The following is a 19,313-nucleotide window of genomic DNA, read 5'->3' as shown; positions in this document are numbered from 1 at the left end:
GATTTAGGATGTAACTGCTTCTAGTACAGAAGACCTGCACCAACCATATTCTTAAATGCTAAGATTACGTTTCAAGTTAAAAATAAGCTTCTTCCAAAGCAAACCAAGATTTTATTTCCAATTCAGTAAGCATACACAGTGCTTCTGGGAACAGGCCTGTTTATATTGTACTGAGTGCAGAATCCTGACTGAAGCATAATAAATATCATTCTCTTCTTTTCTTTTCTTTTTTTTTTTTTTTTTCTTACAGAGGATCAGTTTAGTATGCATTAAGTAAAGATTTCAACAGTTTGCACCCCCATAGAAACACAAAGTGAAATATATTATTTGAGTACTCATTATAGCATTAAATCTCAATGCACAGCACATTAAGGACAGAGATCCTACATGAGGAGTAAGTGCACAGTGACTCCTGTTGTTGACTTTACCAATTGACACTCCTGTCTATGGCATCAGTAATCTCCCTATGCTCCAGTCATGAGTTTCCAAGGCTATGGAAGCCCCTTGAGTTCTCCGACTCTTATCTTGTTTAGACAAGGTCATAGTCAAAGTGGAGGTTCTCTCCTCCCTTCAGAGAAAGGTACCTCCTTCTTTGAAGACCTGTTCTTTCCACTGAGATCTCACTCACAGAGATCTTTTGCCAGAGTGTCTTGGCTTTCCATGCCTGAAATACTCTCATGGGCTTTTCAGCCAGATCTGAATGCCTTTAGGGCTGATTCTGAGGCCAGAGTGCTATTTAGGGCATCTGCCATTCTATGAGTCTGCTGAGTATCTCACTTCCCATGTTGGATCACTCTCCCCTTTATTTATTCTATCGGTTAGTGTTAGCAGGTACTAGACTTGCTTATGTGCTCCCTTTGACTCTTAGTCCTTTCATTATGATCAATTGCGAACTGAAATTGATCACTTGGACTAGTGAGATGGCATTGGTACATGCCACCTTGATGGGATTAAATTGGAGTCCCCTGGTATGTTTCTAACTCTACCATTTGGGGCAAAACTATCAACTCCCAACTTGACTCTCACTGGGATTAAACATGACAATAGGTCCGATCTGATTTCATCATCATTAAAAAAAATCATCTATTATTTTTCACTTTATGTTTCTGTGTGGGAGCAAACTGTTGAAATCCTTACTTAATGTATACTAAGCTGATCTTCTGTATATTAAGATAATCGAAAATGAATCTTGATGTGAATGGAAGGGGAGAGGGAGTGGGAAAGGGGAGGGATGTGGGTGGGACGGTATGGGGGGGAAGCCATAGTAATCCATTATTCGTACTTTGGAAACGTATATTCATTAAATAAAAGTTAAAAAAAAAAAAAAAGAAAAAAAAAATAAATCTGTGTATATGAAATACAAAAAAAAAAAAAAATAAATAAATATCATTCTCCAATCAGATGATCAGAACTGGTTTTAGATTAAATTTCATCAGGTTCAAAGTAATTAATTACCAAACTATTTTCATATGGATTTCTAAGTGGAAACTCAAAGCACAAAACAGAAAACATAACTCTTTAAAAGCTAACACTTCAGCTGAGAAAAATACATTATCTTTAAAATTATTAACAAATATACTTGCAAGGTTGACACACTAGATTACTAACTACAACACCAAAAAGAAAATAAAGAATACATGGTAGAATTTATTGCTTCTTCTGTGAAGGCAGATTGGTAAGCAGTTATAATCTAGGTATCTTTTTTTAATTGCTTGAGGAAGCTATCTAAATTATTTAAATAAACTATCTAAAGCTAAATTTCTGGTGGGCACTGATATAATAATTTTATTACAGTTCTTTTGAGAAATATCATTATTAGCTGCATGATGCTATATGTTAATACTCCTAACTGTATACTTGAGGGGCTGGCATTGTGTGTCTAAAATCATGCATGATGTCTGTGGCATGTTTTTGAGAAATTACAAAGGGAGCTCTTGATATGTATATTTATTACAATAAATTCATATAGTAATAAGAGCCTATCAATCTTCAATATGTTTGTTTTAGGTAATGAGTTCTTATTTTTCAGAGAATAATTAAGGAATAAGGAAACAAATTTTTTAATCTGGCTATAAAAATTTATTTGCATTAAAAAAGCATAAAACAGAAAACTTTCCATTTAGTATATTAAAAGAATAAGCAAAGGCAAAGTACATATGTGGCTAAGGCATTTCTTATATTGAACAGCTGTTCCATTAAACAAATTTTTAGTATCCTGTACTTAAAGCTAATTTATTCTTTCATTAAGTCTTTATAATCTTATAACAGCTATAATTCTTTTTTGCAAAATGGATTCAGTTTTTCCCAGTGATGCCACTATTTGAAAACACTTACCTTTTAAAAATTAAGTCAGAAAACATAAGAATATCAAAGTTTAGGTCTGGAAGATTTTTCTATCTGTAGTCAGCAAGTTATTATGAGAGTATTGTGCCAATTTTTTTTAACACTAAGTTAAAAAATAAGTGACATGATGACTAAATAAGAAAGTAAAACATTTAAGAAATGGTGTACTTGAGGGCTCAGTGAATATTCATGACAAAGGCTCTCAAACACTTATGAACAATCTTGCAGGGAGGAATTTCATTGAAATATTTGGCTAACTAATGAAATGGGCTGAAATCAGCTATCAACAGCTACTAAACCACCTATGCTACTCATAGTTTTAAACTATAACTATCTTAACTCTTCCTCTGTTCTTTAACTATTTGAAACACTGATGAATCAAAGATTCCTTAGACTCGACTTATCATATCAATAATGTTAAGTGACTGAGAACTCTTACCTTACAGAAGCACAAACAGGGCTTTTAAAGGGATGACAAACCCTAGGATATAAAATTAATACCTTATATAGACAATTTGTATTTGAAATCTAAGACAGAAAATGGATTTAATAGCTAAGTGTTCAATAAAGAGAATCTACATATATTTAGTATTACTTACTATACTCAAATTCACCGATTATCTTATATAAAAACATTTTCTCCCATTAATGGCCTATGAACAGTAAAGAATTAACTCAGCAGACCTGGAGGCCCAAACCCTGTACATTTCAGGGTTCCTGGTCTTTGCCTTATTTCTGGGAAATAAACTTTGTGCCACTGGAATACGTGCCTGATTACAGCGTTTCAGTTTATCTGGGGCTTTGCCCATGACAGTTCATGTTAACAATACGATTTATGGTGAACACCTGTTTTTGTTTGCCTGTGGCCTCAGTCAATGCTGTATTAGTTTGATTTTAGGGAGAAAGTGGGAGGAAGGCTGGAGACTGAGTACCTAAGGCCAGTCATACAGGTGCTCAATGCTTTTCTGACTGACCCACACTAAAATCCCTGGACACCAAGGCTTAGGTGAGCTTCACTAGTTGGCAACACTTGCCCATGTTGTCATATAAATCATTGCTGAGAGAATTAAGCATTGTGTATGCACTTCCACTGGGAAAAGACAATGGGAACCTCACACCAGGTCCCACTAGTCTTTTTCTTCTGCTGATTTTAATTTTTAATCTTATATCTTTTTGTAGGAATGAAGGGTAACCAGGAGAAAAACAGCTTTTCTGGGTTGATTCATTGAACCTAAGGTGGTTTTGGGATCCCCCAACACAAATCTATAATACACTAACATTAATATATTTAATGAAAGAAATTTCTCCTAACTTCCAGGTTTGGTTTCAGCGACTTCATTTCCAAAGAGGCAAAAAAGGTACTCACGCACTGATAGGAATGCCTTCCAGTGTGTGGATTTCCTTTCCACCAACTAAAAGGATAGAGGGTAGCCTCTGGCAGGTGTAGAAAAGGACTTCTGCTGAATTAAATAAGCTCCTTTTCTTCAGTGAGGATCCAGTAATTGTCACAAAGTGTATGGAATCATTAATGCCTTATCCTCAGTTGCTAATACAGATCTGCCGCTGAGGAGAAAGTAACCTTTGAAGTTCTCCTACTCTTAGGTTAACTTTGTACTTTTTAACAAAGGATGTGTCAGAAGTACCAGGCCTGGCCACAAGAATCGGGTGTACAGACACTCTTATCTACCAGAAGCCGGTCAAGGGAGCCCTTTCTTTGGAATGTGTAGGACTGGAGCATCCCAAGTCCACCGAGTTTTATTGACAAGGGATTAATTTAATTCCATCACGGATGCAAATATCACCAAGGTTACAGCATTCAAGAACTTCTGGTTTATCAGATCAAACATCGAAGTAGTATGGATTAGTGACAAATCTATCACCTTATAAGGTTTCTCAATTTCCTAGCCAGCTTAGCTTTTTCTTTCTTTTTGGGAAGCTCTTAATTGTTCCCAGTTTCTACACATATTTAAAAGGTAAACATCTAGCATGGAATTACCTACCATTTGTGTAAAACTGAGATTTTCACTGCTGCACCAGGAAAAGAACCTCATTATTATATTGGTTTCAGTTCTTTGTGAAAGCTCTAAGGTGTTAATAAAAAGCCTAAAGTTTGACTAAATTACACTATTATGTGCTACCAAATTCAATGATTTAGGATTCCCCATCCTTCAGTTAAAGCTTTACCAAGCAAAATGAAGAATGGAAACTGGTGAAAATTTGCCTAGGAATGTGAGATGACCTAACCTATGTCTCAATTTTTTCCATGCACACAGAAGCTATTATCAAGCAGTATTTTACAGATCAATATGATTCACAATACCTAACATACTACTTTTCAGACATGAGCAGTAGTATGAGGACAATGTTAAGACCTGTATCCTGACAGAAGCATTACAGGTAAGGGTTGAAAGCAAGATTATATAGTCGGATTGTCTAGAAGTGAACTTCAATCTCCACATTTACTAGCTCTATGATCTTGGTCAATTTTCTTACCTTTTTTGTCTCAACTTCTTTTTCTGTAAAATGGGGATAATACTGTCCCAAAAGGGTCGTTACAATGACTAAATAAACTCATGTGGAAAGAAGTTAGAATTGTGCATGGCAATTGATAAAAATTATATACATAATGGGCGTTATCATCACCACTACCACCATCAATATTACTGAATTGTGGCAAAAGGACTTTATTGGATTCCACCACAACATGGCTGCCTTACTGGTTTCACCTGCGAAGTAGGTATGGTAATAATGATTCTCATAAAGCTGTGTAGGGATTAAGTATCTTTTCAGATGTCCTGTTCTATGCATCACCTACCAGGACATGTTGACAATACTGAGCTCTGCCAGATACTTGGGATTTCAAAATTACCTGGTTCCAGGTATTCAACCACTTCTGCAAGGATGAGATTTAATATACTTCAAGGCATAAACCCCAGAAGGTGCTAAAATGAATTAATAATAATAAATTGTCCCCTTCTTTCATATTCCCTGGTTAGGATACATTTCTTCAAAATAGTCAATGTGTGGAGGTTGGAGTATGTCAAGGGCAGAGAGTACCTGAGAAAAGGAAAAAAAAAAGCCAAATTTAGAGAACTAAAAAGGAAACAAAATTTGATAAATTTGACATAAATAGTATATAATATTAACTCTTTAATGACTTAAGGCTGTCACAACTGCCAATTGACATTAACTGAACTTAGCAGTTAAGAAACACAGTCCTAAACAATAAGATAGATTTTTGAACTTATTACCTCAAAGACAATTCTACCCATACTACAGAAAGAGAGGCAACTGGGTTACACCACATGCCACCAAAATCTGTTGAGAAGTCGGCACCGTGGCTCACTTGGCTGATCCTCTGCCTGCAGCACTGGCACCCCGGGTTCTAGTCCCGGTTGGGGCACTGGATTCTGTCCCGGTTGCTTCTCTTCCAGTCCAGCTCTCTGCGGTGGCCCGGGAAGGCAGTGGAGATGGCCCAAGAGCTTGGGCCCTGCACCCGCATGGGAGACCAGGAGGAAGCACCTGGCTCCTGGCTTCGGATCGGCGCAGCGCGCTGGCCGTAGCAGCCATTTGGGGGGTGAACCAATGGAAGGAAGACCTTTCTCTCTGTCTCTCTCTCTCTCACTGTCTAACTCTGCCTGTCAAAAAAAAGAAAAAAAAAAAATCTGTTGAGAGTATTGTAAAAAAATAAAAAGAAAAAAAATAAAAAGAAAACAACTGCTTTTAAGTTAGTGTTGCTCTAAGAGTATGGGGAGCTGTGTATACCACTCATTCCTTTCCTTATTCCTCTGTTCAACACATGTTTACTATGAACATCCTAACTGCCAGGCACTAGTGTGAAGCAGCAGATTAAACTCATGAATGAAAGAGAAATTAATCCTGCTTTTATGACTAGAGAAAAAATAAACACGAAACAAACAGTTACACAAATATATAAAATGGTATCTATTATCATGAAGGAAAAATGTAGAGTGTTAGGTAGGAAACAGTTTCCTGAGGTACACTAGGATCTGAAAGCTGGAAAGCTGGGTAGAAGTAGTCAGTAAGCAGGCAATGTAAAGACACTGAGGCAGAATGCAGGAGCAGAAAAGCCAGTGCTCAGGGAGCATAGTGCACAGAGAGGAAACAGACCTGTACAAAGTGGAGATACATCACAAAGGAGATACATCACCTAAAACCTCCAAGTCATGTTAGGTATTTTGGGTTTTATTCCTAGTATAAGAAGTCACTAGAGTGGGGCAAACACACTTCAAGGCATCTGAATTTCAAGTTCTTTAAAAAAGACAGCATACTACCAATGTGACTTCTACCATCACAACATAACAAATAGGCCAAATTCCCCTTACCAAATGCCTAGCTGTTCTTTTAAGCCTCATCTATGACATCATACCCATGAATTTGAACCCAGTTTGCTAATGAGAAATACAAGACTTAAAGAACATGGAAGAAACTAACAGCATAAAAGCTTTTTTTTTTTTTTTTAAATAAAAGCTGTTTGATACAAGTTCAAACTTTGTGATTTTTAGCTAAGTTTCATTTTTTTATTTTGGAATTTTGGAGAATTTCAAATATATAAAAGTAGAAAAAAATAAAGAATACATCAATACATGGCATTTATTATCCACACATGGGCATTCTTCTTTTATCTATACCCTCTACTTTCTCATACAATTTTTCCTGTTTATTTTTTTAGTGTATTTACTTACTTATTTGAGAGGCACAGAAACACAGACAGAAAGAGAACTCCCATTCACTGGTTCACTGCCAAATGCCTATAAAAACTGGGAGGGGCTGGCGCAGGTAAGGCCATCGCCTGCAGTGCTGGCATCCCAGGTGCTAGTTCGAGTCCTGGCTGCTCCATTTCTGATCCAGCTCTCTGCTATGGCCTGGGAAAAAATGGAAGATGGCCCAAGTCCTTTGGCCCTGTACCCACGTGGGAGACCCAGAAGAAGCGCTAGGCTCCTGGTTTCAAATTGCTGGAGCTCTGGCTGTTGCAGCCAACTGGGGAGTGAACCAGCGGATGGAAGACCTCTCTGCCTCTACCTCTCTCTAACTCTGCCTTTCAAATAAAATAGATAAATCTTAAAAAAAAGAAAGAAAGAAAGAAAGAAAGAAAAGAAAAACTGGGAGCAAAGATCTCAACTGAGGTCTCCCCCAGGGATAGCAGGAATCTGATCACCTGAGTTATAACCACTACCACTCAGGGTTTGAAGCAGCAGGAAGCTGGAGTCAGGAGTGGGCCTGAGCATCAAACCCAGGCACTTCAACATGGAACGTAGGTATCTTAACTGCTAGGCTAAATACCTACCTGTTGTTGTATATATCAGCTTTATTTCAGTATCTATAACAGATTTTTAAACAGCTTTTAAAAATATAATTATCAGATCTAATTCTTTAATATTTAGTTTTCTTAATAAAAAATCTGTTTATAGTCTAAACCAGGAGTACTTAACATTACTGTATTATTATGATTGATTTATGCCTTTTGAGTTTTAACCTGAAGATTTATCCTCCACCTCCTTTCCTTTTCTTCTTGCAACTTACTTGTCCACCTTAATGGTTCCTCTTTTTTTAGGCAAGTGTTCACTTTAAATTTTAACTTAGAATTTATTGTATTAAACTAAAACTTCCTTTGGTGAAAAAGCCTTCATTCACTTCAAAAATCAGTTAAATGTAGAGGTTTTAAAAAACAGTTTAGGCTGGCGCCGCGGCTCAATAGGCTAATCCTCCACCTAGCGGCGCCGGCACACGGGGTTCTAGTCCCGGTCGGGGCGCCGGATTCTGTCCCGGTTGCCCCTCTTCCAGGCCAGCTCTCTGCTGTGGCCCGGGAAGGCAGTGGAGGATGGCCCAAGCGCTTGGGCCCTGCACCCCATGGGAGACCAGGAGAAGCACCTGGCTCCTGCCTTCGGATCAGCGCGGTGCGCTGGCCGCAGCGCGCCGGCTGCGGCGGCCATTGGAGGGTGAACCAACGGCAAAAGGAAGACCTTTCTCGCTGTCTCTCTCTCACTATCCACTCTGCCTGTCAAAAAACAAAAACAAACAAACAAACAAAAAGACAGTTTAAATAAGGAATATCTATTTTTTTCCTTTATGAATTAAAATGTTTACATTTAGAATTTTGGTATAAACAGTAATAACTTTTTCCAGTTTCTTCAAAGAATAAATTTTATCATATGAAAGAAATTATTTCATTTCTATTTAAATACTATATAATTAGTGTTATAAACTCACATCAAGTTAACAGGAAAAAAATTTTTTAAAGATATATGGCTCAACGGCTGAAGCTGGGTCAGGCTGAAGCCAGGAGTATCTTCTGGATCTCCCGTGTGGGTTCAGAGGCCTAGGCACTTGGGCCATATTCTGCTGCTTTCCCAGGCACATTAGCAGAGAGCTGGATCAGCAGTGGAGCAGCTGGGACTCCAACTAGTACTCATATGGGATGCTGGTTTTGCAGGCGGTGGCTTTACCCCTGCGTCATATTGCCAGGCCCGACAGAAATGTTTTAACATGAATATTTGACACTTGAGAAAGGCAGTTGGAAACTAGTGTTTTACTTGACATCTTTTGACTCTATACTGTATCTGAACAACATACATCCTGCCTTGGGGAAAACAGAATGTAATGAGTGACAGTGTCCATTAGAGAAAGCTATTTTACACTTCAAATCTCTTTTCTATAATTAGAGGTTATCTAGAGGAAGGTGACAACCACACATTTTAAACCTTGATAGAGAAGAATGAGGCTTTCTTACTCCCTATCTCATGAGGCTTTCTGTAGAAAAGCCTTATAAAATACGGTTAGACACTTTCACTACAGCATTTAGCTCTGTTAGTTTCAAAGGTATTATATTTTAAACTCTGTCTGGAATTTTAAAAATGCCTGTTATTTTATCCTTGTACTTCTTCTACTCTAAAACGCTTATCAGAGGATGACATTCTACTGTTTCTAGGTGTAGAAAACAGTACTTAGATAGCAGAAATGATCCAGGAATCTCAGAAAAAACGTAAATGAGTAACTGAGAAGAAATAGGGGCTGTTTCAAATTTCACATTTCACACCTGACTCTCCATTTAAAGACAGAGTTTCTCCACAGTCCTACTGTTAGTTAAGGGAATAAAAGTATGAGAAATTAGACTCATGATGTAAAAAAGAAGACACCTGTAAAGACTTTGGTTTGTGGGCTGGCACAGTGGCTCACTTGGTTAATCCTCTGCCTGCGGCACCGGCATCCCATATAGGTGCCAGGTTCTAGTCCCTGTTGCTCCTCTTCCAGTCCAGCTCTCTGCTGTGGCCCGGGAGGGCAGTAGAGGATGGCCCAAGTGCTTGGGCCCCTGCACCCGCATGGGAGACCAGGAAGAAGCACCTGGCTCCTGGCTTCGGATTGGTGCAGCATGCCGGCCATAGTGGCCATCTGGGGAGTGAACCAACGGAAGGAATACCTTTCTCTCGGTCTCTCTTTCTCACTGTCTATAACTCTACCTGTCAAATAAAAAAAAAATAATTTAAAAAAAGACTTTGGTTTGTAAAGTTTCCAAGTATCTCAAAATATTATCAACTCTTCAAAGGGTCTCAAATACAAAAAGAAGATAAAGACTTGATGAATTAAAAAATGAATTAAAGTTACACCCTTAGGTGACAGTCATTACCAAACAGCACATTTTTCAAATCTTTTAAGAAATGGACAAAAGTTCATTATTAACTTTTTACAATTTCAACCTTCATGATAGGAGCTTCACTTAAACTGGTTATATAATGGATAAATAGCTCAGTTTCAGTCACCCCAACAAAGTAACCAATTACTGTGAACAATGTGAATCCAAAATGTAAAGACAAGAAATTGAACTGTTCATTCACAGAACATTTACTGAGTTTCTATCCTGCCAAGAACTCAATAAGACATTTACAAAGAACCCAGTTAAATATCATGTTAAGCAAAGAAGCTCCTTCCCCCAATCACAATCTCAATAGATAATAAGTTCTTTAAGGCAGGGAACAGTTTAGATTACTATTTTTAAATAAAATTGTAAAATAGAACACAAATCCTAAGCATGTAATCTGGTGAATTTTTACACACACATGTCCATGTAAACACCAGATCAAGAAATTAAGCGTTTTCAATACCCGAGAGCTCCACTGCCCCTTTTCAGCCAAAACTTTCTTATATTATTCCCACTATAGTACCACAGATTAATTTTGTCTGTTCTTAAATGTTACAAAAATTGCATCTTTTCTGAATGAAGTCTTCTGTATAAGACTTCTTTCATCTACTGTTACACTTGTGAGATTCATCCATGTTGCTGTGTGGATCAGTCGTGGCTCATCCTTTATACTGAGCTATAGGATGCCACCATCAGAAAGGCATATACCACAATGTACTTGTCTCATTACTACTAGCAGATGTTTGCGTTGTTTCCCAATTCTAGCTATCAGGAATAAAACTGCTATGAACATTCTTGTATGTACTTTTTGGTGGATATATGTATTCATTTCTCTTTTTTTAAGATTCATTTATTTGAAAGGCAAAGTTACAGAGAAAGAGGGAGAGACAGAAAGCTCTTCCACCTTCTGGTTCACTCTCCAAATGGCTGGGGCTAGGCCAGGCTGAAGCCAGGAGTGAATTTATAATCTGGTCTCCCACATGGGAGTCAGGGGCCAGCTTCGCAGGTGGCAACTTAACCCACAGTGCCATATTCATTTCTCTTTAGTATAAACCAATGAGTAGAACTGCCGAGCCATTGGATTTAGTGTTGGTGGAAACTGCCAGTTTTCCTAAGTGGTTTTACAAATTTATGCTCTTATTAGAAATGAACAAGAGTTTGAGTTGAGGGGTGACATTGTGGCGCAGCAGGCTAAGCCTTTGCTTAGGGCACCTATATAACATACTGGAAGTGCCTAGGATCTGAATTCCACCTCTACTTCCAATCCAGCTTCTTGTCGATGCACTTGGGAAACAGCAGATGACTGCCCGAGTACTTGGATTCCTACCACTCTTGTGGGAGACCCCTGTGGATGTCCTTGCTCCCAGCATTAGCCTGTGCTAGCCCTGGCTATTGTAGGCATTTGGGAGGGTAAACTAGCAGACAGAAGCTCTCTGTGTCTCTCCATTTAACTCTATGTTTCAAATAAAAATAAAATGAACACACCCTCCCCACCAAAAAACAGTTTCAGTTGATCTACATCCTTGCCAACACTTATGAACTATCAATATTTTTAATTTCAGCCATTCTGATGGGTATAGTGGTATTTTTAGTGTAGTTTTATATTTTTCTCTGATGACTAACAACTTTGAACACATTCATGTTCTTCTCTTTTGTAAAATACTTGATTATCTCTTTTACTGGTAAAACATCTTGATTTACAGATGCTGTTTATATGATGTATGATATTTAGACACAATTTATAATCTGGAAAATGTCATGTAAGACATTTATTTTTGTCTTCTTCAAAATGCTATTTATTTTTAAACGTTTTGCTTTCAATTAAGAAATCTTAATCTTGTGGGCCGGCATTGTGGCATAGCAGATAAAGCTGCTGCCTGCTGCCTGCTGCCTGGGACATAGGCATCCCATATGGGTACCAGTTCATGTACCTGTTACTCTACTTCCAATCCAGCTCCTTGCTAATGGCTTGGGAAAAGCAGAGGAGGACAGCCCATGTGTTTGACCCTGCTACCCATGGGAGACCTGGAAGGAGCTCCTGACTTCAGTCTGGCCCAGCCCTGGCTGTTGTGGCCATCTGGGGAGTAACCAGTAGAAGAAAGATCTCTCTATTTTTGTCTCTCCCTCTCTCCGTAACTCTTTCAAATAAATAAATAAACCTTAAAACAACAACAACAACAACAAAACTTTGCTTACCTAAAGTCAAAGAGAGATTTCCCTATATTTTAGCCTAGAAGCTTTACTATTTTACCATTCTATGATCCATTTTGAAATAATTTATGTATACGGTGGGCAGTAGGGGCTAAGATTTATCCTTTTTAAAAAATATTTATATTTATTTATTTGACAGTTACAGAGGGAGAGACAAAGATCTTCCACCTTCACTCCTCAAATGGCCACATCTGGGCTGGTCTGAAGTCAGGAACCAGGAGCCTCCCTGGGTCTCCCATGTGGGTGCAGGAGCCCAAGGACTTGGGCCTTTCTCCTCTGCTTTCCCAAGCGTATCAGCAGGGAGCTGGATCAGAAGTGCATCAGCCAGAACTCAAACCAGTGTCCCCAGGGGATGCTGGCCCTGCAGGCTGCGGCTTTAACACACTGAACCCACCTCCGAGCCCCTAAGGTTTATCTTTCTTTAATATGGATATCAAATAACAAGAACTGTTCCTTGAAATGGCTATATTTCCCCACTGGATTGCAGTGGCATCTCTTTAGTAAATCAGGTGAATATATATATGCATGTCAGTTTATAGACTTCCTATTCTATTCTATAATAAATCTATTTGTCTATCCCTGTACTGCCTCCATATATTGTGCTCAATGCTTTATGCTGCTCAATACCTGAATCTCAATACTTGATAGCGGTCTCAATACCTAGTAGTATCTAACTTTACTCAGCTTCTTCAAGATTATTTCGCAGCTTTTGCATTTCCATAAACTTTAGAAGCTTGGCAATTTCTACACATATAGAAATACAAAACCCTGTGGCTGGCACTATGGTGTAGCAGGTGGAGCGCCACCTACAGTACCAGTATCCCATATGGGTGCTAGTCCAATTCCTGGCTGCACCACTTCTGATCCAGCTCTCTGCTATGGCCTGGGAAAGCAGTGGAAATGTCCTGAGTATTTGGGCCCCTGCACCCACGTGGGAGACCCAGGGGAGGCTCCAGGCTCCTGGCTTCAGACTGGTGCAGCTCTGGACATTGCAGCCATTTGGGGAGTGGACGGGCAGTGGAAGACCTCTCTCTCTCTCTCTCTGCTTCTGCCTCTCTTTAACTCTGCCTTTCAAATAAATGAGTGAATCTTATGAAACAAACAGGGGTGGCACTGTGGTGAAGAAGGTAAAGCCGCTGCCTGTAGTGCCGGCATCCCATATGAGTGGCCAGTTTGAGTCCCAGCTGCTCCACTTTCAATCCAGTTCTCTGCTATGGCCTGGGAAACAGTAGAAGATGGTGCAAGTCCTTGGGCCCCTGCACCCATGTGGGAGACCCAAAGGAAGCTCTTGACTCCTGGCTTCAGATCTGCACAGCTCTGGCCATTGCAGCCAACTGGGGAGAGAACCAGTGGATGAAAGACCTCAATCTCTCTGTAACTCTGCCTTTTCAAATAAATAAATAAATCTTAAAAAAAAAAAATCCTTCTGGGATTTTGATTGGGACTACACTGAATATACCGTTCAACTGGGGAAAACAAACATATTAACCATATTGAATATTCCAGTCCACGAACCTGGAAGGCTGTATTATTTTAAAAGAATTAATAATTTGCCCAGCACCATAAATTTTAGGCATACAACAAACAAAACTAAATCTACTGAAAAGGAACCTACTTCTACAGCACCAGTTGCTTTTTCACACAGCACAAAGTATTTCTGTTAGTATTACTTAGCAGTTAGTATGACTAATGTCTACAGCTGAACAGCATGTCTGCATTCAGAGAAAGAGCCGATTAGTACTATCTTGGTATGATTCTCTATGCTACTTACGAACCCCAAGAGCCCTTTTTGAATTGGGTCAGACTATACAAAGGTAAATAAATTGTCCTTCTTTGCTTCATTCCACTCCTCTGTAGAGCACTCCAAAGCTAAGACTAGGAAACAGTACCCAAAGTCAGAGATCACTGAGGCTATCATTCTGGATCCTGACACTTAATATTTTCCTGTCACTTTCATTCATTTACGGACTCCTTCAAATACACTGACTTCCTACTGCTCGTTTACTGCCATTGCCTAAATACAAGACAAACCTCAAGACTTCTATTACAGTGACTTTTGGCAGAAATCAAAACAGACATTAAGGGGGCTCTAAAAGGTCTCTAGAGAACAAGCAAAAGCCTAATATGACATAAATATAATGCTATGTACATTTTGTCAAAAGAGATCATAACTTTGATCAAACTGTGAAAGGACTACATGATTAAAAAAAAAACAAAACCCAGTCATTGCTTTCCATGCTGATCATCTGACAATGATGAAAGTGCATGCACATGGACACTAGGTGGGTGAGAAAAGATTCTGCTAGATTTTATGATAGCTCAGATTCTTTCTAGAAACTAGTGATAAGCCTAAACAACATAAATCTTTAGAAAGTTAAACCCATTTGTTTCCCTGACTTATTGCATCAAGGAGAACCTAATTTTAAGATGGCAAAGTAGCTACTTAGATACTTGTGTGTGTATATATAAAGTCAGTCAAATTTCATGAAATAATGAATATGACACAGTGATTTTGAAGGATCCTTTCAAAACAAAATCCAAAGCCTCCCAGGGCTTTGTAGCTGTTCTCTGAAACATAAAAAGCCACCCAAATTAAAATCTAACCTTCCTACAATGACCACGTTAATCTTTCTGAATGTCATTTTTATCATGACATTCCTTTCTTCTCCCTCTGATCAGTCAAATTTTATTTTCCAAAGGCTCATCTTAAGGTTTACCTTTTCTGTGTTTGAAGCATCTTTGAGTGTTTAAATCAATAACAATTTTTCTCTTTTCCTTAATATGGTACCTGGCTAACACCAGTAAACTAAGAAGCTGTAAAAACTACAAATACCTGGACCTTAACCCAAAAGATTCCAATTTAGTAGGTCAGAGGTTAAGATCCATTAATCTGGGTTTTAAGGACCCCCTGGTGATCCAAATACACTTTGCCATCCATGCACACAACAGTCTGTCCTGCATTAACATTTAACCATGCAGGCAGTCCTCACATTTATCACATCACAAAAATATCATTTAGGGGCTGGTGCTGTGGCATAGTGGATAAAGATTTATTTATTCTACCGGCGCCGTGGCTCAATAGGCTAATCCTCCACCTAGCGGCGCCGGCACACCGGGTTCTAGTCCCGGTTGGGGCGCCGGATTCTGTCCCGGTTGCCCCTCTTCCAGGCCAGCTCTCTGCTGTGGCCAGGGAGTGCAGTGGAGGATGGCCCAGGTGCTTGGGCCCTGCACCCCATGGGAGACCAGGAAAAGCACCTGGATCCTGGCTCCTGCCATCGGATCAGCGCGGTGCGCCGGCTGCAGCGGCGGCCATTGGAGGGTGATCCAACGGCAAAGGAAGACCTTTCTCTCTCTGTCTCTCTCTCTCACTGTCCACTCTGCCTGTCAAAAAAAAAAAAAAAAATTTATTTATTTACTTTAAAGTCAGAGTTACACAGAAAGAGAAGGAAAGGCAGATTATATATATATATATATAGAGAGAGAGAGAGAGAGAGAGAGAGAGACAGACAGACAGACAGACAGACAGATGTCTTTCATCCACTAGTTCACTCCCCAGTTGGCTGCAACAGAGTTGTGCCGATCCGAAGCCAGGAGCCTGGAGCTTCGCGCTCTCTCTCTCTCTCTCTCTCTTTTTGCTTCTCCTTCTCTCTCTTTGTAACTCCTTTTTTTTTTTAAGATTTATTTATTTATTTGAAATTCAGAGTTACAAACAGAGAGAAGGAGAGGCAGAGAGAGACAGAAGTCTTCCATCTGCTGGTTCACTCCCTAATTGGCCACAATGGCCGGAGCTGTGTTGATCCGAAGCCAGGAGCCAGGAGGTTCCTCCGAGTTGCCCATGAGGGTGCAGGGTCCAAGGACTTGGGCCATTTTCTAGTGCTTTCCCAGGTTACAGCAGAGAGCTGGATTGGAAGTGGAGCAGCTGAGACTCGAACCAGCGCCCACACTGGATGCCTGCACTGCAGGCGGCGGCTTTACACACTATGCCACAGCGTTGGCCCCAAAGTTACTTAATTTTAAGCTTCTGGCTGCTCCTCTATAAAGAGTTAACAAGCCCTATCTGACAAGACTTAAAAAAATTTTTTTATTCATTCATTTGAGAAGCAGAGAGAGAGAGAGAGAGAGAGAGAGAGAGAGAGAGGCAGACAGAGTTTTGGTTCATGCCCAAATGTCCAGCAACACCAGGAACTAGGGCAGGCAGTACCCAAGTATTTGAGCCAGTCAACTGCTGCCTACATCTTTTTTTTAAACAGGCAGAGTGGACAGTGAGGGAGAGACAGAGAGAAAGGTCTTCCTTTTTCCGTTGGTTCACCCTGCAATGGCTGCTGCGACTGGCGCACCGCACTGATCCAAAGCCAGGAGCCAGGTGCTTCTCCTGGTCTCCCATGCGGGTGCAGGGCCCAAGGACCTGGGCCATCCTCCACTGCACTCCCAGCAGAGAGCTGGACAGGAAGAGGAGCAACTGGGACAGAATCCGGTGCCCCGACCAGGACTAGAACCCGGGGTGCCAGTGCCGCAGGCGGAGGATTAGCCTATTGAGCTGTGGCTGCCTACATCTTAACCACCAGGCCAAATGCCCACCCAACACAACTTTTAAGAAATAAGTGCTTTTTAAAAAAGGGAGGAGGGGGAGGATGGCATTGTGGCCTTTGGCTTGGCCCAACCCCAGTCATGGCAGCCATTTGGGGAGTCAACCAGTAGATGGAAATCTGTCTCTCCTTCTCTCTCTGTAACTCTGCCTTTCAAATAAACAAATAAATATTTTAAAAGTAAATATATTAATGTACATGAAGCATATAGCCTACTTCCTGACACACAGTAACACCTGTTAAACATCTGGTCTACCCCCTTCAAAAAAGGAGACTGCTTTAAATTTTTGAGGGAGGTGAGGTATCCCCCACATGAACTAGCACTGCATTCTTTATACAGGATACAATTTGTTGCCTTATCTACATCAATGCCAGTTGCTTTTTAAGATGGGCATTCCATACATACCAGGTATGCTGGCCCCAAGATGCTTTAGCACAGAGATCTCAATCACAGCAGAAGTTAACCATGTATAAAATAGTGGTACCACATCATTTTCACCTTCGACTATCTGCCTCACTTTTGAACACCCCTATGGACATCACAGAGGCTATCTGGATGATAGGGACTCAAGCAGCATCTGCTGCTTCCCAGGTGCATTGAGAGCTGGACTGGAAGCAGAGCAATGGTGATTCAAATCAGCATTCAAATAAGGGATGTGGGTGTCCCAAGTGGTGGCTTAACCCACTGTGCCACAATGCTTGCCCCAAGCATGGTTTTTATGATGGAGCTTAGAAGCTCCAAATGGTGGTAGTTTGCATGTGCTTTTTAAATTTTTTAAATATTTTTTATTTGAAAGGCAGAGAGAGAGTGAGAGAGAGAGAAAATCTTCTACCTTCTGGTCCACTCCTAAATGCTTGTAAAGCCAAGGCTGCGCCATGTAAAGACAGAAGCCCAGTTCAGTTTTCCCACATGGTGGAAGGGACCGTTATTTGAGCTATTATCTGCTGCCTCCCAGGGTATGGATTAGCATGAAACCAGACTGGAATCAGAGGAACTAAGTTTCGAACCAGACACTCAGATACAGGATTATGGGTACCCCTAGTTTAATTTCTCCAACAAGCACATACAGTTATTTTTGCTTTGCAAATGATAAAATTCAGAGCTTGGAGAAGTCAAGGCCCAAGACATGCCACTAGAAAATAGTAGAATAGTATAGTATAGAATAGAATAGTATAGAAATTCTGACCCTACAGCCCAGCTCTAATAAACGACATCATAATTAGTTGTGTGTTTTAATGGATGCGATACTCAAAAATTCAGTTTTTAAAAAATATTTATTTACTTGTTTGAAAGTCAGAGTTGGGGCCGGCGCTGTGGTGCAGCTGGTTAATGCGCTGGCCTGCGGCACCAGCATCCCATATGGGTGCCGGTTCTAGTCCTGGCTGCTCCTCTTCTGATCCAGCTCTCTGCTATGGCCTGGAATAGCAGTGGAGGATGGCCCAGGTCCTTGGGCCCCTGCACCCATGATCCTGGCTTCGGATCAGCGGAGCACTGGCCATTGTGGCCATCTGGGGAGTGAACCAGCAGATGGAAGACCTCTCTCTATCTCTACCTCTCTCTGTAACTCTGTCTTTAAAAAAAAAAAAAGAAAGAAAGAAAGAAAGTCAGAGTTACACAGAGAGAGCGAGAAAGAGAGACCTTCCATCTGCTGGTTCACTCCCCAGCTAGTGGCTACAGCCCAGCGCTGGGCCAGGCCTGATCCAGGAGCCAGAGCTTCTTCTAGATCTCCCATGCGGTTGGCAGGGTCCCAAGCTGCCTTTCCCAGGCCATTTATCAGGGAGCTGGATCAGAAGTGGAGCAACCTGGAGGCTGGCACTGTTGCATAATAGGTAAAGCCGCCGCCCGCAATACCAGTATTACATATGGGCGCTGGTCTGAGTCCCAGCTGCTCTACTTACAATCCAGTTCCCTGCTGGTGTGCCTGGGAAAGCAGTGGAAGATGGTCCAAGTGGTTGGGCCCCTGCACTCACGTGGGAGACCTGGGAGAAGACTACCCATTCACAACGCTGGTCCCAGTTTGTTTTTATACTACTCACTCTGACACTGTCTTTGTAACTCACCATAGATATCTTTGAATCTTTGAAAATGTACATAAGGTTTGTGTTCTTTGATGCTGGGGTGGTACTATGGCAAAATCCAGAGGGAGCTGGTGCTGTGGCACAGCAGGTTAAGCTGCTACACTCAATGCCAGCATCCTACATGAGCGCCAGTTTGAGTCCTAGTTATTCCACTTCCAATCCAGGTAATGTGCCTGGGAAAGCAGCAAAAGATGACCCAACTGCTTGGGCCTCTCCCATCCACGTGCAAGACCCAGATAGAATTCCTGGCTTCTGGGTTTGAACTGGCCAAACCCTGGTCATTGGGCCATTTGGGGAGTGAACCAGCGCCAGCAGATGGGAGATCTCTTCTACTCTCTGTCTCCTCCTCTGTCATTCTGCCTTTCAAATAAATAAACAAATAACTTTTTTATAAAAAAGGCAAAATCAAGAAATAAGTGACTATAAGTACTAGATAT

The 19,313-nt window shown here is 40.6% G+C and overlaps 1 protein-coding gene across 6 annotated transcripts in view; it reads right to left on the bottom strand.

Annotated features, from left to right (window-relative positions):
- NLK (nemo like kinase) overlaps positions 1 to 19,313 on the bottom strand; it is a 188,186-nt gene that overhangs the window by 76,852 nt on the left and 92,021 nt on the right. For all 6 annotated transcript variants that reach the window (XR_519262.5, XM_089317474.1, XM_089317473.1 and 3 more), the window contains one exon: positions 5,345 to 5,400. Coding sequence is in view for 5 of the 6 variants with exons in the window: in XM_089317474.1 (XP_089173600.1) it covers positions 5,345 to 5,400 (56 nt within the window). In the remaining variant the exon portion in view is untranslated. The remainder of the gene's footprint in view (positions 1 to 5,344; positions 5,401 to 19,313) is intronic.

The sequence above is a fragment of the Oryctolagus cuniculus genome, chromosome 17 (genome assembly GCF_051225735.1).
Source record: "Oryctolagus cuniculus isolate XC-2025 breed Fujian yellow rabbit chromosome 17, ASM5122573v1, whole genome shotgun sequence".
Classification (NCBI taxonomy): Eukaryota; Metazoa; Chordata; class Mammalia; order Lagomorpha; family Leporidae; genus Oryctolagus; species Oryctolagus cuniculus.
Note: the sequence above shows the minus strand (reverse complement) of the source record. Positions and strands in the feature narration are given on the sequence as shown.